Genomic DNA, 22,279 nt, shown 5'->3' with positions numbered 1-22,279 from the left:
AGCAGTGGTTCTCAACCTTTTTTCAGTGATGTACCCCCCTGTGAACATTTTTTTAATTAAAGTACCCCCTAATCAGAGCAAAGCATTTTTGGTTGAAAAAAAAGAGATAAAAAAGTAAAATACAGCACTATGTCATCAGTTTCTGATTTATTAAATTGTTAACAGTGCAAACTATTGCTCATTTGTTTGTGGTCTTTGTTGAACTATTTGAAAAAAAAGATATAAAAATAACTAAAAACTTGTTGAAAAAGTGATTCAATTATAAATAAAGATTTCTACACATAGAAGTAATCATCAACTTAAAGTGCCCTCTTTGGGGATTGTAATATAGATCAATCTGGATTCATGTACTTAATTCTAAACATTTCTTCACAAAAAAAGAAATCTTTAACATCAATATTTATGGAACATGTCCACAACAAATCTAGCTGTCAACACTGAATATTGCATTGTTGCATTTCTTTTCACAGTTCTTTTTGACAGACATTTTTTAAAAATCGCACGTACCCCTTGGCATACCTTCAAGTACCCCAGGGGTACGCGTACCCCCATTTGAGAACCACTGGACTAGAGGATATGGATGAGCTAAACAGGCTACGTTACAGTAGGATAAAAAAAGCATCTGTAACCGCTAAGATAGAGCTCTTAAATGTAAACATAGGTATATTGACAGTCATGATACCAAGTATTGTATCAATACATGGTAGTGAGTAGATCAATATTTTTTATTATAAATCTTTTTGTGTTTTTGGATATTTTTGTTATAAAATCAGTATATAAGACCAAATAGTTGTTTTTGCTTTTGTTTAATTATGTTGCACTACATTGTGTATGTAAAAAATGGTAATAAGGAAATAATGTGAATTTTTAATTGATATTGTTACATCGCCATCCTTTGTTTCTGTCTGATTGTAATTGGGATCAAAATTTAATCGTTTAATGATCATTTTAAGTGTCAGCTCTGTAACTGTTCGATTTTGGATCGATACTCAAATTGTACTATTGCCAGAAACTAATGTAAATATTCAAACAACAAAGGAATAAGGGTTTAGTACATTTTAAAGTAACCAGATATTAACAATAAATTAGCTAGTAGATTAATAATTGTTTTAAGAAACAATGTATGTCCTAATGTATTTATTTTGAAACTGCTCTGTGACGTGCTGTTGACCTCTTGGCCAGGTCACCCTTGTGAAAGAGATCTTGATCTCAATGGGTTTTCTTATCTGGTTAAATAAAGGTTCTAAAATTGTGTTACTGCATACGTCAGCAGTTACTGTCAATTAGGAGGCTTTTTAATTTGTTTTGAAATTGTTCTTTTATCATTTACATGCCAAATAATATATTGTTATATACATTGTTATCACAAGATGCTGCAATATGGTTTGCAACATAAGCCACGTGTACATGGACAACATTTATTTACTATGATCGTCCTTCGGATTAGAATGTTCCTGTGTACATGGACCCTAAAAAACATGATGTGATTATGACGTGTATTTTCATGCATCACACCTTAAATTAGAATACTTTACTTTGACATGCGCAGAATCTAACATAAACGGAAATGTGTGTTATTATTTGCGCTATGGTGCCATCTTTTGGGCGAGTTTGCTCAGTGCAGGTTATGACTAAGCAGTGTAAACAAACATGGCTTTCTGCATTTCTGCTTGTTCAACGGCATTTATCTTTTTTTTTTTTTTTTTTTTTTTTTCTTCTGTTCACTACTTTTGTTTTACCTCTCTTTTTTAAACGGAGCTGTTCTGTGCTTTTTATGATGTGATTATGTACTGGTTGCGGCGCGTCTTCATGTTTCAACATAGCAGTTAGCACTTGGAGTAGCTGTAATGTCTGTAATAAAACAGCTCGTTAAGGCGACATCTGGATCCCTTCTTTTATTGTTAGATCAACATAATACACTACAGACCATACTTTTGTTTTTGCTAGTCTCGTTTTAAAGCAACAACCTCATATATAACTATATACCGCTACTTCTGTACATGTTGAATGGGGGGAAACAGCAGCAAGACAATCTCTTCATTCCGAGACTATTAAATTTGGTCCCCCTCCACCCCCAAAGTATAGCTGACATGCGCAGTAAGAATAATTCTAACCCGAATTTTGGAAGATGTGTTTTCATGCGATACTTTCCAAATGACTTTCAGCATAAACCACCCGTCTCGATCGGAATTAAATTTTGATTAGGATGTGTGTGATCAGGTCAGAATATTCAGAATGGCGTGTTTACAAGTATTTATTCAGGTTAGGCTTTTAATCCGATTAAATTTGTCCATTCGCACATAGCTATAGAGCACAGGTGTCAAACTCAAGGCCCGGGGGCCAGATCTGGCCCGCGACATCATTTTATCTAGCCGCAGACACCTGGAAAAGATATGTGTCAATAAAGTACTTAAAGGCCTACTGAAATTAATTTTTTTTATTTAAACGGGAATAGCAGATCCATTCTATGTGTCATACTTGATCATTTCGCGATATTGCCATATTTTTGCTGAAAGGATTTAGTAGAGAAAATCGACGATAAAGTTCGCAACTTTTGCTCGCTGATAAAAAAAACCTTGCCCCTACCGGAAGTAGCGTGACATCACAAGCGGTAGTGCTGCTCACAATTCCCCGTTGTTTACAATGGAGCGAGAGATATTAGGAGCGAGAAAGTGACGATTACCCCATTAATTTGAGCGAGTATGAAAGATTTGTGGATGAGGAACGTTAGAGTGACAGACTAGAATGCAGTTCAAGAGATATCTTTTTTCGCTCTGACCGTAACTTAGGTACAAGCTGGCTCATTGGAATCCACACTCTCTCCTTTTTCTATTGTGGATCACGGATTTGTATTTTAAACCACCTCGGATACTATATCCTCTTGAAAATGAGAGTCGAGAAGGCGAAATGGACTTTCACAGTGACTTTTATCTCCACGACAATACATCGACGAAGCTCTTAGCATGAGCTAACGTGATAGCATCTGTCTCAAATGCAGATAGAAACAAAATAAATAAATCCCTGACTGGAAGGATAGACAGAAGATCAACAATACTACTATCAGGAGACACCGAACCAAACACCGGACATGTAAATACACGGTTAATGTGTATTCGACGCCTGTCGAAGCCTAGCAATGCTGTTGCTAACGACGCTAACTTAACAATGGGACCTCGTCAGAGCTATGATTAAAACATTAGCGCTCCACCTACGCCAGCCAGCCCTCCTCCGCTCATCAACACCCGTGCTCACCTGCGTTCCAGCTATCGACGATGCGGTCGGCGGCCCGGAGACGTAGGAAGTCAAGGTGAGTTCGCCGCTAGCGCGTCTTCTATCCAACAAAGTCCTCCTTGTTGTGTTGCTACAGCCAGCCGCATACACCGATCCCACCTACAACGTTCTTCTTTGCAGCCTCCATTGTTCATTAAACAAATTGCAAAAGATTCACCAACACAGATGTCCAGAATACTGTGGAATTTTGTCGAAGAAAACAGAGCCGTTTGTATTGTGTCCAAAAGGGTCCAAACACTTCCGTGGACCTCGCGACGTCACGCGCATACGTCATCCTCCAAAGGCATTTTGAACCGGAAGTTCCCCGGGAAATTTAAAATTGCACTTTATAAGTTAACCCAGCCGTATTGGCATGTGTTGCAATGTTAAGTTTTCTCAATTGATATATAAACTATCAGACTGCGTGGTCGGCAGTAGTGGGTTTCAGTAGGCCTTTAATATTTTCTCACCAAATGTAATAGATTTTTTTCAATTTGACAGAAAAAATATATGTACTGCTTGAAATTGCATACCTTTTAAACTTTAATAGTATCCAATATTGCAACAAATATTACAGTATATTATCATACTTTCCAAACATGTTTTTGTCTAAATAAAAATACTTAACTTTACAGCAAACTACCCATCAAATTAATAAAAATGACAATAAATTGCACATTGTTCTTTACAGCATATTACTGTAAATAGAAAAAAACTACTACTGTTTTTTGCGTCTAAATTCTGTTGACTGAGCTGCCAGTTGTTGTTTTTAACGGTGTATTACTGTAAATGGAAAGGCGGTACATGTTGTTTTTACTAGAGATGTCCGATAATGGCTTTTTTGCCGATATCCGATATTCCGATATTGTCCAATTCTTAACTACCGATTCCGATATCAACCGATACTGATATATACAGTCGTGGAATTAACACAATATTATGCCTAATTTTGTTGTGATGCCCCGCTGGATGCATTAAACAATGTAACAAGGTTTTCCAAAATAAATCAACTCAAGTTATGGATAAAATGCCAACATGGCACTGCCATATTTATTATTGAAGTCACAAAGTGCATTATTTTTTTTAACATGCCTCAAAACAGCAGCTTGGAATTTGGGACGCATGAGGAGGTTGAGGTGTGTGTGTGGGGGTCTGGGGGAGTAGGGGGTAGCGGGGGGTGTATATTGTAGCGTCCCGGAAGAGTTAGTGCTGCAAGGGGTTCTGGGTATTTGTTCTGTTGTGTTTATGTTGTGTTAAAAATGCCAACATGGCACTGCCATATTTATTATTGAAGTCACAAAGTGCATTATTTTTTTCAACATGCCTCAAAACAGCAGCTTGGAATTTGGGACATGCTCTCCTTGAGAGAGCATGAGGAGGTTGAGGTGGGCAGGTTTTGGGGGGGCGGGGTTTAGGTGGGGGGGGGGGGGGGTGTAAGGGGTAGAGGGGGGTGTAAATTGTAGCGTCCCGGAAGAGTTAGTGCTGCAAGGGGTTCTGGGTATTTGTTCTGTTGTGTTTATGTTGTGTTACGGTGCGGATGTTCTCCCGAAATGTGTTTGTCATTCTTGTTTGGTGTGGGTTCACAGTGTGGCGCATATTTGTAACAGTGTTAAAGTTGTTTATACGGCCAGCCTCAGTGTGACCTGTATGGCTATTGACCAAGTATGCTTTGCATTCAATTGTGTGTGTGAAAAGCCGTAGATATTATGTGATTGGGCCGGCACGCAAAGGCAGTGCCTTTAAGGTTTATTGGCACTCTGTACTTCTCCCTACGTCCGTGTACACAGTGGCGTTTTAAAAAGTCATACATTTTACTTTTTGAAGCCGATACCGATAATTTACGATATTACATTTTAAAGCATTTATCGGCCAATAATATCGGCAGTCCGATATTATCTGACATCCCTAGTTTTTACGGTAGAAAAACTGGCAGCTAAGTTGGCAGAATAAAAAAATAACTTGTACTGTTTTTCCATTATGTTGTAAAAACCAATATAAATGTAATTGTAAAATTCTGGCAACCAAGCTGCCAGCATTTTCCGTAAAACCCCCTCCCCAAAAAACAGTGGTACCGGAAAATGTTGTAAAAAAATTTAAAAAAACACTATTCTACAGCAAAATTTTGTAAATGTAAAGTTTTTACCGTAAAATCGACAGTCTACTTAAAACAATTTTTATAATTAATCATGAAATCCAGAGGCAAATTCATACATTATTTACTGTTACAAGCGGCTGCCATAACTGCCATGTGGCCCTCAATGAAAATGAGTTTGACATCCCTGCTATAGAGTCATCATTTCTGCACGGTAATCCACCATGCAACTGCCAAAAGTTGCGAGTCGTAGCATCCTGCCTGTAATGTTGTCGAGTCATGACGGTGTGACGTGTTGTGCTGTCTTGTGCATGCCTATGATCGCAGTTGATGTAAATAAAGTTGTGTTCACACAGTTCTTGGATACGACACAATTTACCGCAGGCTCACAGCACTTTTAAATAGCTCCCAAGTCAAGTCCGGGTCAGGGTTGAGGATGTTTATGTGTGTGTGTGTGTGTGTGTGTGTGTGTGTGTGTGTGTGTGTGTGTGTGTGTGTGTGTGTGTGTGTGTGTGTGTGTGTGTGTGTGTGTGTGTGTGTGTGTGTGTGTGTGTGTGTGTGTGTGTGTGTGTGTGTGTGTGTGTGTGTGTGTGTGTGTGTGTGTGTGTGTGTGTGTGTGTGTGTGTGTGTGTGTAGAGGGGGTTCTTACAGCATCTCTTTGTGTTGCCGTCTAGCCTGTCAGGATCAACGGGGTCAAGGTTTACTCTGAGAACGTGGACAGAAGACAGATCGTCATGGACCTACAGATCAGGTGAAGCAAGAATAATAATCAGTGAAATTTCAGAAGGATTATAATTAATGAATAATGATATCTAACGTAGCTTTGTAGGCAACACGGAGGTGGAGGTGGACGTCAAGCGTTACTACTGCAAAGCGGGCATCAGAAGTATTCAGGTGAGGGCTTTATTTCTCTTCTAAGAATCCATAAAAAGTATTCTTGTCTGTCCTTGACTTGCCTCTTTTGAGATCCATTTTTATGACATCTTTTATGACTTAAGCAGACATATCTCTGCTTCTAATGAGGTTCTTCCAGGGGGAATCAGCTGCGAATGACCAACCTAACTCATCAATACTTATGCTTTCTCAAGGCTCAAGTCTTAAGGCGCTGATGTTAAAGATCTCAGCCTTACAGCCTCAGCGCTTCATTAGTTAGCGTGTTAGCTTACAAATACAAGTACTTGAACAATTGTATTTGAACAATTTCCCTTGTGGATCAATAAAGTTTGTCTAAGTCTAAGTAGGATTACATCTGATGCCTTGTTAGCCAGATACCGGTGGCACTTACGGTACGGTGAGGGCTGCCAACCGTCTCTTGAAAAATGGAATCGTCCCGCATTTAGGAAAATTATTCAACTGAAAAGGGACACACTTTGTCCTGTATTACCATGAGAATCAAAAATAGTCTGTAAAATGTCGAGGCCTCAGCTTGGCGGCAGCTAACTAGCTAGTTAGTTATCTGTCTAGCAGATGTGACTTTTTAAAGTAGTGACATCTTGTCTTTAAAAAACAAAGAACACATATTTTCTAAAATATAAGCATAAAAATAGTTTCACATGAATAAAAAAAAGGAAACCATGTCAGGCCCTGCCAATCTCCCCTTAAAAATGGACTTGTCCCGTAATTAGAAACAACTACCGTATTTTCCGCACTATAAGGCGCACCGAATTATAAGGCGCACCTTCAATGAATGGCCTATTTTAAAACTTTGTTCATATATAAGGCGCACCGCATTATAAGGCGCATAGAATAGACGCTACAGTAGAGACTGGGGTTACGTTATGCATCCATTAGATGGAGCTGCGCTAAAGGGAATGTCAACCAAACAAATAGTGATTGTACTGACACTTCTACTTACTGCTCTCTGTTCAACAACCCACTGTTCGAGTTTGTCCTCCAACTGTAGCCATCTCGCTTTGTTCCCTCGGAAACTCTGTTCTTTACTTGGCGCAGGTCATCATGTTGCTTCCTCCATTTCCGCACCATTGATTCGTTAATGTTAAATTCTCTCGCTGCTGCTCTATTCCCGTGTTCTACTGCGTGACTGATCGCCTTGAGTTTAAACTCTGCGTCGTAAGCGTGTCTCTTAATAGGAACCATTTTTGGGTCTTTACGGTAAGCAGCCGCCGACTTCATTTTCGGCGTAATTACCGTAGTTGCGAGACCTGTTGTGGCTCAATATTGGTCCATATATAAGGCGCACCAGATTATAAGGAGCACTGTCAGTTTTTGAGGAAATTGGAGGTTTTTAGGTGCGCCTTATAGTGCGGAAAATACGGTACATGTCCAGTAGGCTATTAAATTGAAAATGGACACAGTTTGTCCCATATCACTCTAAGAATAAATAATAATCTGTAAAATGGCAATAGATTCCATTGTATGTATTCCCTTTGCCGTGGCTCTCACTCTGCCTCAGCTTGGTGGCAGTTAGCTAGCCAGCTAGCGTTAGCCGCCTAGCTTAATCCAAGTTCATTTTTGTTTTTTTGTTTTTAAAAAAAAAAGAAGCAATGGGGTTAGTTCAAAGCTCGTTTTGTCCAAAGGGGAAGCTACAAGTGGCTCTTAAGTCCACAAGGTATGTGCTAACTTAGCAGCAGTAATAGTAATGCTAGCTAACTTTTTAAAACTGTAACTGAACAACTCTGCTCTCTTATTACAATTATTTTGTGTCCTCAAAACACTTTGTTTAACATAAACACATAGTGTGTTCAGCTTTACTGTATTCAATTTAGCAGGACAGTGTTACGGTTTGGGCAGGGGAAGACAACAGGGACGTCGTTTAACTGTATGTTTATGTATGTATATAGATAATATATATGTCTTAATTAGATTATCCAAAAAAATAGTGCTCAATACCGTGGTAGAGCGCAATATATGTATGTGTGGAAAAAAATCACAAGACTACTTCATCTCTACAGGCCTGTTTCATGAGGGGTTCCCTCAAAAATCTCCTGATGATTGAGGGAACCCCTCATGAAACAGGCCTGTAGAGATGAAGTAGTCTTGTGATTTTTTTTCCACACATACATATATATAGACAATATATATATAAATAATAAATTAAGTGTGTAAATAATTCAAACTATGTGTGAGGTGTGCGACTTTGTGTGGAAATTAACTGTAGTGTGTTGAGCGGGAGACGGAAGTCCAAGAGGGGCAAGGCTGGCTCGGAGGTCCGTGAGCAGGCAGGAAGTCGGGGGCAATAGCGAGGCGTCAAAGTCTGTGTCCAGGCGGGAGGTAGAGATCCAAAAGGGGCAGCCAAAGAACCAGAGGGGAACACAGGGAGACGAGACACACAGCTCGTAATGCGGGAACGGAGGAAGGGTGCTGGATGGATAAGGAAACACGAGACAAATTAACACGATGGGAAAGGAACACAAAGAGAGAGCATAGAGCTTGAATGACGCCTTACTGTACGGGAACAGATTGCTACGTTCTGGCCCAGGATAGCAGGTTGTGCTGGCTTAAGAAGGCAGGTCTTCTCATCAGCGACAGGTGCGTTGATTACTGATGATTGAATGCAGCCGCTTCCTGCAGCCGGAGTGGCGCTCTCTTGGAGGTGCGCCCAGCGCAGCGCACAGATGAATGTGCACTAGTGTGCGCCCGGGCCGTGACAGACAGGGGTCTGTTAAAATAAGATATTTCTTTGTATCCTGTTTACTGAGCAGGAGATATTTAAATAAATGAAAAATAATTAATTCTATTTTAGGAATTTTTGTTATTTTGCATAAAAAAATAAAAGGACAGTTGGTCCGTCCCTGCCAACATGTCTCTAATTAATCTTTCAGCAAGTTGGCAAACCCTACTTAGATTGACAGTGGTTGACACCATCCCATAGTACACAAACACATTGGTGGGCATTACAGCAGCTGCTGGCCTCCAAAGCGGTGCCAGTACTTGAATCCTTCTAATTGTCTCAATATGTAATGGATAAGACACCCAGCAGTCGTGTGTGTGTGTGTGTGTTAACGTGTTGCTGTTGTCATGCATCAGATACACGGTGTGCTGCGAGTCCTGATGGAGCCGTTGCTGGGTGACGCTCCACTGGTCGGAGCTCTGTCTCTCTTCTTCCTCAAGAAACCTGTAAGTTTTATGCAGAAAACGAAACTTTAAAAAATGTACAGTGATCTGTATTACATTGTTAAATACGGTACACATAATACTGACATGTCAGGATGTAATAATAATGACATTGTAGCAAGTGGTAGTTTCTGCAATGAGGAGTGTGTGCTTTGATCAGAAGCAGGCAGTCTACGTCAAAGACTGGGACTAATGTGAGGTGATGGAAGTGTCCAATATATTCGGAGGCACCTACAACAGGGGTGTATTTTCCACGAGAGCCGCATACATAACAATTGAATCATAGTGGGACTCTTCGATACGTTTTCTACAAAACCCAAAACCAGTGAAATTGGCATGTTGTGTAATTCGTAAATAAAAACAATACAATAATTTGCAAATCCTTTTCAACCTATATTCAATTGAATAGACTGCAAAGACAAGATACTTAATGTTCGAACTGGAAAACTTTAATTTTTCAGTGTGTAAAGGATATCACCACATGGACTCAGGAACACTTCAGAAAACCACATCTGCAAGTGCAAGTTAAAACTCTACTATGCAAAGCGAAAGCCATTTATCAACAACACCCAGAATTGCCGCCGGCTTCGCTGGGCCCGAGCTCATCTAAGATGGACTGATGGACCTGCTCAGTGGCCTTGTGGTTAGAGTGTCCGCCCTGAGATCGGTAGGTCGTGAGTTCCAACCCCGGCCGAGTCATACCAAAGACTATAAAAATGGGAGCCATTACCTCCCTGCTTGGCACTCAGCATCAAGGGTTGGAATTAGGGGTTAAATCACCAAAATGATTCTCGGGCGCGGCCACCGCTGCTGCTCACTGCTCCCCTCACCTCCCAGGGGGTGAACAAGGAGAAGGGTCAAATGCAGAGGACACATTTCCCCACACATAGTGTGTGTGTGAAAATCATTGGTACTTTAACTTTAACTTTAACTGACTGATGCAAAGTGGAAAAGTGTTCTGTAGTCTGACGAGTCCACGTTTCAAATTGTTTTTGGAAACTGTGGACGTCGTGTCCTCCGGACCAAAGAGGAAAAGAACCATCCGGATTGTTATAGGCGCAAAGTTGAAAAGCCAGCATGTGTGATGGTATGGGGGTGTATTAGTGCCCAAGGCATGGGTAACTTGCACATCTGTGAAGGCACCATTAATGCTGAAAGGTACATACAGGTTTTGGAGCAACATATGTTGCCATCCAAGCAACGTTACCATGGACGCCCCTGCCTATTCAGCAATACAATGCCAAGCCACGTGTTACAACAGCGTGGCTTCATAGTAAAATTGTGCGGGTACTAGACTGGCCTGCCTGTAGTCCAGACCTGTCTCCCATTGAAAATGTGTGGCGCATTATGAAGCCTAAAATACCACAACAGAGACATCGGACTTTTGAACAACTTAAGCTGTACATCAAGCAAGAATGGGAAAGAATTCCACCTGAAAAGCTTCAAAAATTACTTATCTTACAAAAAAAAAAATCTCAGTTTGAACATTAAATATCTTGTCTTTGCAGTCTATTCAATTGAATATAAGTTGAAAAGGATTTGCAAATCATTGTATTCTGTTTTTACTTACGAATTACACAACGCGCCGACTTCACTGGTTTTGGGTTTTGTACATTAAAGCTGCTAAAAGGAATCAATATGTGATAAGCTATCTGAACAATGCATCCACGTGGTAGCCTTGTGTTATATCTGACAAAGCAAATTAGTGCCATATCAAATCAGTCCCTCCAGGATTTCAAAGTCCTTTTTAGCAATTGTTACGACCTAAAATGGCTGATTTCGTGGCAACATTTTCCAAAAGTTGCGGTGTTTAAACACTTCTTTTTTTTTCAATAACACTGCGTCGGCTTGTGAACACCTAGCACCAAAAAGCACAGGATTTCAACAAATGCAAAAATAATGCTAAATTTAACACAGAAAACCAGTGTATCAATTTCTTAGAATCGCTTGCTATTTTTACAAACGATTCCCTTAACGCAGACCTGGGCAAATTAAGGCCCGGTGGCGGCATGCGACCCGTTAAGCTTTTCAATCTGGTCCGCCGGACATTCCCAAATAATTTTTTTAGACCTTTAAGATGGAAACTGTAGCTGCCATTATGATGTGCAGTGATATTTTCAAATTACCGTAAATCTTGAACTATAGAAAGTATTTCAATGGTTGGAATCTGCACTTTTGCATGGTATACTAGTTACTATGGTAATCTAATTAGTTACTATGGTAATCTAAATCACAGCAGCTCAGACGAGGCACCAAGCAGTGTGGGTGGGGAGTGTTTCCACTGAGTGTTTCCAGAGCGGCCAGCCTGAAATGCGGGTGTCAGGGACAGACGCGGAGGGAGATTTTCACAACAAAGTTCTAAAGCTTAGTGATGTATCAGATTGTAGGTGGTTGTTTTTTTTACCCTTCATGTTCATATTTCGCTGTGTTTGTTGCGTTTCGCTTGATTGTAAAATATGTCGTTCGAGAGGAGGTGTGACGTTCATATGTTGTCAATATTCAGTGTTTTATCGTTCATAGTTAATATTGTAAATTCCACATTGTTAATCTTCATCTACATTCTGGGTGTCTCATTCAGTAAAAAATGTAAAATTCCATTCCGTTTAAGGCGATCTTTCATAACCGTTTTAGCATTTAGTCAGACATTATTGTGAGGTTTTGTATTAGTGTTCCTAAAAATAGATCAACCAGCCCAGACACATTTTTTTCTCTAAATATGGCCCCCCGAGTCAAAAGAATTGCTCAGTCCTGCTTTAACGACATCGTGATCTCAGACAGCAACATGGTTTTCAGGTCGCAGAAACACTCCAAAGTTTGGCTATATTTTACAAGAAAAGATTGGAACTGCGCAATTTGTAATAATTGCAAGGTTGCTATTTCATCAAGATGAGGATATGGGAGCAATATGCTGAAACATTTGAACTCACTGCATGCTATAACTGCAAAATGAACATTGCGTTTTTAAACCACTGCAATCTCATCCCAGCAGCAGTAACACTAGCAGGTCATCTGAACACAACAGGTGCTAACTCACCGCCTATCATGGTAGCGTTGGTATTTGTTACATTGACATAAATGCCTTCTCATTTAGATAAGAATGTCGATAGAGAGATTCGGACCGGCCCCGAGGCAGGCAGTACTCGCTCCAGTTCACGTCTGCCGCTAGACGAATGTCACTGAACAATGACTAGTTTGTGGTCAAAAGTTTGCACCCATATGCCACAGTAGATGCTCCTTTTTTAAATAGTGTTCAATTGTAGTCAGAGAAGTTGCATGTTTTCCTGTCATTGAAAAATTACAATATGGTTTAAAAGTCCTTTTGTGTCAGCAAATGTGAAACTAATATGTGATTATTAACTGAGTACATGCAAAGTGGGATAATAATATAATTTTGATGAGCATGGATCTGAGATTTTCAAATCAAGGATTTCATAAGCTGTCAGCTATGATCATCAAAATTATAAAATCTCACTTTGTCACATGTTACTAAATGTTACATTCCTGTGTATATTTCACATATTTTGTTTTGTTCAATTCTACAGAAGAATATGTATTTCTTATTTACATTTTCAAAAAGGTTATTTATTTTCTATGCTCTTAAGGTCGTGTTACCTCTCAACCAGTGGTTTTCACACTTTTTTCAACAAGTACCACCCCAGAGAACACTTGGCTCTCCAAGTACCACCTTAATGGCCAACATTAAAATACAACACAGTAGGCCTATGTATTCATTAAAAACAAGGCAGGGGTTTTATTTAACAAGTATATTTACTATTTTTGGCCACTGTTTGAATGTAGGAAAATAAAACACTGTACTTTAATCAAGTGATTATTTGGCATACTGCAATTTGCAGAATTCTTCCCAAAAATTGCAATGCAAAGTACAGGTTTCTTTTAGGTGTTTTTGACAATAAAATTGCGGTAGACAGTAAAAGTTGCAATAAATTGCTGTGATTTTTACTCTCTAATTATATACGGGAAATTTGTTGAAGAAAAAGTAATGAATAAATACAAACGAAAAGACTGAGAAAAGCATCTATCCAACATCGTTATGACTTCCCATGACACGTTTGGACTTTATGTTATGTATTATTTCCTGTCCAGCGCTCTTATTTTTGTTTCCACTTCCTGTTAGTCTCCTTTTGCCACTGCTTCTCCAGTCTAGACGCTGGTTGCCTCACATGTCCCTGATTGGCAATCAGAAGACAACTTTTCCTGGTTACCAAATCGGAGAACAGGGCTGGATTATTGTTTTGCTTTGTCTGCTTCGAAGACTTCCTCAATCAGGAACTGAAATTGCCGAGGTAGTTAAAAAGGTCCTTGGTGGCAAGGCCCCGGGGTGGATGAGATCCGCCTTGAGTTCCTTAAGGCTCTGGATGCTGTGGGGCTGTCTTGGTTACCAAGACTCTGCAACATTGCATGGACATCGGGGGTGTTGCCTCTGGATTGGCAGACCAGGGTGGTGGTTCTTCTATTTAAGAAGAGAAACCGGACGGTGTGTTCCAACTATCATGGGATCACACTCCTCAGCCTTGATGGTAAGGTCTAGTCAGGTGCACTAGAGAGGAGGTTACGCCGGATAGTCAAACCTTGGATTCAGGAGGGGCAGTGTGGTTTTCGTCCTGGTTGTGGAACTATGCACCAGCTCTATACTCTTGGCATGATCCTCGTGGGATAATGGGAGTTTGCTCAACCAGTCTACATGTGTTTTGTGGACTTGGAGAAGGCGTTCGACCGTTTCCCTCGGGAGGGTTCAGGGAGTATGGGGTATCAGACTGCCTGATTGTGGCGGTCCATTCCCTGTATGACTGGTGTCAGAGCTTGGACCTGTTTCCAGTGAAGGTTGGACTCTGCCAGGGCTGCCCTTTGTCACCGGTTCTTTTCATAAATTTTATGGACAGAATTTCTAGGCGCAGTCAGGGTGTTGAGGGGATCCGGTTTGGTGGCTGCAGGGTTAGGTCTCTGCTTTTTGCAGATGATGTGGTCCTGCTGGTTTCTGCAGATGATGTGGTCCTGCTGGTTTCATCTGACCTTTAGCTTCAGCTTTCACTGGATCAATTTGCAGCCGAGTGTGAAGCAACCGGCATGAGAATCAGCACCTCCAAGTCCGAGTCCATGGTTCTTTCCCGGAAAAGGGTGGAGTGCCATCTCCAGGTTGGGGAAGAGATCTTGCCCCAAGTGGAGGAGTTCAAGTACCTCAGAGTCTTGTTCACAAGTGAGATAGACAGGCGGATGGATCGGTGCAGCGTCTGCAGTGATGCGGACCCTGTATCGGTCCGTCGTGGTGAAGAAGGAGCTGAACCGGAAGGCAAAGCTCTCAATTTACCGGTTGATCTACGTCCCTATCCTCACCTATGGTCATGAGCTTTGGGTTATGACCGAAAGGACAAGATTACGGGTGCAAGCGGCCAAAATGAGTTTCCTCCGTCCGTCTAGATAGAGTGAGACGCCCTGTCATTTGAGAGGAGCTCAAAGTAAAGCCGCTGTTCCTCCACATGGAGACGAGCCAGATGAGGTGGTTCAGGCATCTGGTCAGGATGCCCCCCGAATGCCTTCCTGAGGAGGTGTTTAGAGCACGTCCGATAGGAGGCCACGGGGAAGACCCAGGACTCTTTGGAGGACTATGTCTCCGAGCTGGCCTGGAAAGGTCTCGGGATCCCCCGGGAGGAGCTGAACAAAGTAGCTGGGGAGAAGGAAGTCTGGGCTTCTTTGCTTGGGCTTAAGATGGATGGATGGATTGTTCCTAAATGTGCATAATTTCCCTATTCTACCCAAGCCAGAGCCTAGCAAACATGTCGCACAAAAATTAGCTAAATAGGCTTTATTTTTACCTGGAAAAGATGCGCAAGGGACCGGTCTTAATGGCGCCCGCTCTGTCAAACAGGTGTTAGTTACAAAAGCAGACTAGGACAGAAACAAAACCTTCAAGGCCCAGAGGGCTCGGAGGAAGGATAAACAAAGACATCCTCAGCCTGAATCGATTTTCACCTGCAGTAAGTGCAGAAGAGGCCGTTATTTGAAAATTGGACTGTTTAGTCACTCTTGAAGGTACAAATAGACTGTTTAGAAAGCAAAGATGGAACAGTCAAATCAGTCAATAGTGCAAAATAATTAAACAAAAGCAAACTACTATTGGCTCTTATTTTCCTGAGTTTGCAAACAATAAAAAATGTTTGTGTTAAAAACATATATCGATCTAATGTTGTAAATTTGATAATATACAGATTATATACTTGGTATTAGGGCTGGGCGATATGGCCTTTTATTAATATCTCGATATTTTTAGGCCATGTCACGATACACGATATATATCTCAAAATTTTGCCTTAGCCTTGAATGAACACTTGATGCATATAATCACAGCAGTATGATGATTCTATGTGTCTACATTAAAACATTCTTCTTCATACTGCATTAATATATGCTCATTTTAAACTTACATGCAGAGGGAAATTACAATTAAGTGAATTTAGCAAAAGTGTATTTATTAAGCAGTTATTAAGCAGTGTCACAAACATTCATGTCATTTCCAAAACAGAAAGTGCAAGATTGTCAGAGACATTTTAAAACAAGCTATTAGTGCACTTTTGTGCATGATGTCACTAAGATGAAAAATCAAAACAACACTAAATTAAAGTGCACTTTTTGTACAGAACGCCACTACAATATTTTAAAATAAATAAAGTGCCCTTTTGTGCATGATGTTACACAAGATATTTAAAAAACCGTCAAATAAAAATTAGCCGCATAATAGGAAATCAAATAGTGTATGTCCTTCGCTATGTGGTAGGTTACTGCGGACGTTATCTCCTTCTGTTGTTGACTATTTTTTTCATACGGTGTTGATGTGGAAATGGAAGACGCCAGGCTCAATTGGGTCAGTGCTGGTTGCTTCGGCGTTTTGTTGGGTGTGGCACCGGCCGGAGATGTTGTCATGCAGAGTTTCAAGCACTCCTTATTCTCTAGTGGGTGACTTCTCAAATGATGCTACAAATTAGTAGTGCTGCTACTTTTTTGTAGCAACGTTTTTTCCGCATACTTTACATATTACTGTTGTCTGTTCAACATCTTCCCGCTTGAAGCCAAACCACCGCCAGACGATGGACCCCGTGCTGTTTTTCTTGGGAATTAATTCTTCCTCCATTTGTAACCAGATTCGCACCTTCTCTCTCTCTCGTATTACCACTCGCACCGCTCCGCTTGCACCACCTGCCACTGCTAACGTTACCTATTCCGCTTCCTCTCTGCTCGGCGGGGGGGGGAGGGCGTTGCACGTGCGACATTATTTGACGTATGTAAGAAGGTGCGCTTGTTTTATGTCTCTGTGAGAAGGAGAGACAAGAAAGAGTGAGAAAAGCCTGTAGTGTAATGCCCGCAGCTAAAAGCAACTGCGTGAGAACGTATACTTGAATACTCACGAAATAGTAATGTTCTACATCGCACAGAGACAAACCCACGATATATCAAGTATATTCAATATATCGCCCAGCCCTACTTGGTATCAGTACTGTTGATATTTATATCGATCTTCCCACCCATGTTTACATTCACAAGTTCTAGCTTAGCGGCTAGCGCTGCTTTTTTTTGTATCATATGGTTTGTAGTGTAGCATGTTTAGCTATTCCTTGTCCTCTAGTCCTCCAGTGATAACGATACTTGGAGGCGTGGATTAGTGATTTAGAAGCAGCATTGTGAAGGGACAATAGCCACCAGCTGCTAGTCAGGACGCCAATTTGCACTGACGACATCTTGTCGGTGTTAAATTTGCGGCACACAGCTCAAAAGTGTCATATCAACATATGATGGTATAATTAAAACTCGATTGTCAGCAAGCTGTATATAATTTATATTGTGTCTATCACAACCACCTTATTTTCGACAAAGATTTTCTAATGGTTAAAGTACAGTCGTATATTTTGCGCGTCTGCGAAATAGAGTTCCACTCCCCAAACACAAACAAAGTTCAAAGGTGGCATCTGCGTGGCTCTCCCATCCTCCGTCTATGTCCTAAGTGTCAAAGTCAAGACCCGCGGGCCAGATCCAGCCTGCAAATGAATTATGATGATATTTAATTAGTATTAGAAGCGGCCCGCAGGCCACAGCCCCTGCTGCTGTTTTGCATGCACCAATACTCCATCAGTGTTGGCGCTAGGTATTTTCAAAATGGGCTCCCAGGGACCCCATCAAGTCATAAAACTGGGGTCCCACAGTACATTTTTGGGGTCCCACTTTTTTGTAACCGTTTTGAAAACAAATGATAAATGTATGCATTATCCTGTTATATCTCACATTCTATGTTGTGTTTTGGAAAAAGGTTATCATAAACGTTACTTAATTCATTCAAAGAAATAATTTAAAAAAACAAATTTTTATGTGTATCTAAATGTATTCAGTTATAAACATTCATTTACTTTCTTCTTTACTTTACCGCTGCTTTTTAAAAATATTTTTATTGTAATATTTTCAGAATGTGTTTGTTCTAATTTTAGCCAAAGTAAGACAAAGAAAACAATCTGATGTTGTCCTTATTTTTTAGTTTTAATGCCATGATTTTAACAGTCCGGCCCGCGTGTGCACAGATTTTCCTCTATGCGGCCCCTGAGCTAAAATGAGTTTGACACCCCTGTGAAACAACATTTTGTTTAGTAAAAGTGCTGTTAAATGTTCATTTATCCCTTTCATTAATAATTTATTTATATTTTGCAGTTTTCTGCATGCAAAACTAGAAGTATTCCCTAAATATGAGTTTCGTGTTCTCATGTTTGGGCTTCTGGATAAGATGAATTGGATTTAAAAAGATGTTAGGGTAAAAATTGCTTAGGTTTTGTACAATTTGGTCTTCATCTGACCTTTTGGAAAAGAATACTGACAAAAACCATGGTGTCACTCTGATGTATTTTAAACAAAGGTATCGTAATTTTCACAACACAAAAGAAGCTGCAGACCGAAGATCCTATCTTTATTTTGCACATCCCTTGTCTCAGTGGATTGCTCACATTCTAATTTCAGTAAAATATGGTTCGTCTGCATGAGCACTTGGCTTATAAAAAAAAAAACACGCAGTTTGACCGATTTCTAGCAAACGAGAGGACCCAGCGGGTCGCTCAGAAAGCTTTTAATAGCATGCTGCGAAGTCACAGTGCAGCAAGCTGACGTCTGCTTCGCCCGCTTAAATCTCAGGGAAGCATTGACACCATTTTTTTTCTTCCACGTCACCTCGGAAGCAACCCTGGCACTTCTCGCACTGTGCTGTTGAAGGAGTCAAGTGCCAAAAGACACAATAACGTTAGTCTGTTTACGACACATGCATGCATGGCAGTCTAAGGCATTTAGAGCCATTCTTAGTAACAACAATAATGATGAATAGCATCTTTAATTAGTGCCATTATCTGTATTACATTAACTTTCATTGATCATTTTTGACATTATCTTGCTTTATGGTTAATGTTATCCTTCAAGACATGACTTATTTTTGTACACTGAATCTTTTATTCTCCTTAATTATGTTTTCAAGCACAGGTTTACATCATCCTGGCACTATCAGCTATCAGCAGTAAAAGGTTCCTGCTATGTGAAACCCTGTGGGCTGTATATGGTTAGGGGGTTAGAACTATATAAGGATGTCCGGATCAACATTTTTGGCCTCTGATCTCGATCCGATTTCCAGTCCCGATCCCATACTTAGTCAATAGATAACAGAGATGAGAATATGTTATAGTGAGTAACTAAAGTAAACACAATAACACATTTTTACAACGAAAACTTTTATTTTACAAGTTTTCATCCAATCGGAACCATTCCAGGATCAAAACGTTCGGCTCGACTGGGAATCGGGAGCTCCTCCAAAAAATGTAAAAAAAAAAAAAAATTCCCAGATTTCCCAGAATTTCTGGTTTTCCGGGTCATTCTGCCTATTGAAAACGAATCAGCCATTTTTCGAACTTGCACAACTCCCACATTTGTCATCCGATTTGAACCGTCCCACCATCCACACACCAAATCCCAAAAAATTCCAGGAATTCCCACAATTCCCGTTTTTTTCCCAAGCCCTATTTTCACCTCTTCCTTGAAAGTTTTCACAGTCCGCATTTTTCAACCATTTTTGACCATTCCACATTCAAAACATTCTTCTGAGTTGGGACCACACGTCAACATTTTTCAACTGTTTCTAAAAATTACAACACCAACCCATTCATTTTATTTATGGCAAATATGGTATATCTATATTTTTAAAAATTCTTGTTTTTTCCCAAATTCACGAATTTTCTAGGAAATTCCCATTCACATGAATGGATGTATTAATAGTTCTACAATGTCCAAAATTTTTAGCCATTTTTTACCTAATTCTAACCTTCCAACCATCGTCACACACGACTCTTCCGATATGCCGAATGCAAAACATGTTTTTCCTTTCCTAAAATTCCCTGTTTTCCTGGAATTCCTGGTAATTTTCTCCCCATTGACAATAAATTGGCAATATACAATCTACTGCATATCCCACATTTCTCATCCGATTCGAACCGTTTCACCATTCACACACTCCACTCACCTTGGACAATCAAACTACATTTTACCAAGTCCCAAAAAATTCCAGGAATTCCCACAATTCCTGTTTTTTTTCCAAGCCCTATTTTCACCTCTTCCTAGAAAGTTTTCACAGTCCTCATATTTCAAACGTTTTTGACCATTCCACATTCAAAACATTCCTCTTAGTTGGGACAACAAATATTAACTTTTTTTTTCATACTAATTCCTGGATTTCCCAACATTCCATGAATTCCGAAATACCAATTCAAATTAAAACTGTTACGTCAACATTTTTCAACCGTTTCTAAAAATTCCAACACCAACCAATTCATTTTATTTATGGCAAATGTGGTATTATCTATTTTTTCAAAAATTCTCGTTTTTTCCGAAATGCCACAATTTTCTATGAAATTCCCATTAAAATGAATGGATGTATTCATAGTTCTACAATGCCCAAAATGTTCTGCCATTTTTTACCTAATTCTAATCTTCCAACCATCGTCACACACGACTCTTCCGATATGCCGAATGCAAAACATGTTTTTACTTTCCCAAAATTCCTGGTAATTTTCTCCCTATTGACAATAAATTGGCAATATACAATCTACTGCATATCCCACATTTCTCATCCGATTTGAACCGTTCCACCATTCACACACTCCACTCACCTTGGACAATCAAACTACATTTTACCAAGTCCCAAAAAATTCCAGGAATTCCCACAATTCCCGTTTTTTTCCCAAGCCCTATTTTCACCTCTTCCTAGAAAGTTTTCACAGTCCACATTTTTCAACCGTTTTTGACCATTCCATATTCAAAACATTCCTCTGAGTTGGGACCACAAACGTTAACTTTTTTTATCATACTAATTCCCGGATTTCCGAAAATTCCAAGAATTCCGAAATATCAATTCAAATTAAAACTGTTACTATGTCAACATTTTTCAACCGTTTCTAAAAATTCCAACACCAACCAATTCATTTCATTTATGGCAAATGTGGTATTATCTATATTTCCAAAAATTCTCGTTTTTTCCGTAATTCCCGAGTTTTCTAGGAAATTCCCATTAAAATGAATGGATGTATTAATAGTTCTACAATGCCCCAACGTTTTAGCCATTTTTTATCTAATTCTAACCTTCCAACCATCGTCACACACGACTCTTCCGATATGCCGAATGCAAAACATGTTTTTCCTTTCCCAAAATTCCCTTTTTTCCCGGAATTCCTGGTAATTTTCTCCCTATTGACAATAAATTGGCAATATACAATCTACTGCATATCCCACATTTCTCATCCGATTTGAACCGTTCCACCATCCACATACTCCACTCACCTTGGACAATCAAACAACATTTTTCCAAATCCCAAAAAATTCCAGGAATTCCCTCAAATCTCTTTTTTTTCCCAAGCCTTATTTTCACATCTTCCTAGAAAGTTTTCACAGTCCACATTTTTCAACCGTTTTTGACCATTCCACCCACATTCAAAACATTCCTCTTAGTTGGGACAACAAACATTAACTTTTTTTTTCATACTAAGTCCCAGATTTCCCGAAATTCCAGGAATTCCGAAATACCAATTCAAATTAAAACTGTTACTACTTCAACATTTTTCAACCGTTTCTAAAAATTCCAACACCAACCAATTCATTTTATTTATGGCAAATGTGGTATTATCTATATTTTCAAAAATTCTTGGTTTTTCCGTAATTCCCGAATTTTCTAGAAAATTCCCATTTAAAATGAATGGATGTATTAATAGTTTTACAATGCCCCAAATTTTGAGCCATTTTTTACCTAATTCTAACCTTCCAACCATCGTCACACACGACTCTTCCGATATGCCGAATGCAAAACATGTTTTTCCTTTCCCAAAATTCCCTGTTTTCCCGGAATTCCTGGTAATTTTCTCCCTATTGACAATAAATTGGCAATATACAATCTACTGCATATCCCACATTTCTCATCCGATTTGAACCGTTCCACCATTCACACACCCCACTCACCTTGGACAATCAAACTACATTTTACCAAGTTCAAAAAAATTCCAGGAATTCCCACAATTCCCGTTTTTTTTCCAAGCCCTATTTTCACCTCTTCCTAGAAAGTTTTCACAGTCCAACCGTTTTTTACCATTCCACATTCAAAACATTCCTCTTAGTTGGGACAACAAACGTTAACTTTTTTTTTCATACTAATTCCCGGATTTCCCAAAATTCAAGGAATTCCGAAATACCAATTCAAATTAAAACTGTTACTACGTCAACATTTTTCAACCGTTTTGAAAAATTCCAACACCAACCCATTCATTTCAT

General features: G+C 39.7%; 1 protein-coding gene across 3 annotated transcripts in view; it reads left to right on the top strand.

Moving 5' to 3' along the window:
- esyt2b (extended synaptotagmin-like protein 2b) overlaps positions 1-22,279 on the top strand; it is a 90,028-nt gene that overhangs the window by 19,337 nt on the left and 48,412 nt on the right. For all 3 annotated transcript variants that reach the window (XM_062021628.1, XM_062021627.1, XM_062021629.1), the window contains exons 4-6: positions 6,037-6,113; positions 6,184-6,256; positions 9,350-9,439. In XM_062021628.1, the coding sequence (XP_061877612.1) occupies positions 6,037-6,113; positions 6,184-6,256; positions 9,350-9,439 (240 nt within the window). The remainder of the gene's footprint in view (positions 1-6,036; positions 6,114-6,183; positions 6,257-9,349; positions 9,440-22,279) is intronic.

The sequence above is a fragment of the Entelurus aequoreus genome, linkage group LG15, assembly GCF_033978785.1.
Source record: "Entelurus aequoreus isolate RoL-2023_Sb linkage group LG15, RoL_Eaeq_v1.1, whole genome shotgun sequence".
NCBI lineage: Eukaryota > Metazoa > Chordata > Actinopteri > Syngnathiformes > Syngnathidae > Entelurus > Entelurus aequoreus.
The sequence above is the reverse complement of the archived record's forward strand: the minus strand, read 5'-3'. Positions and strand labels throughout refer to the sequence as shown.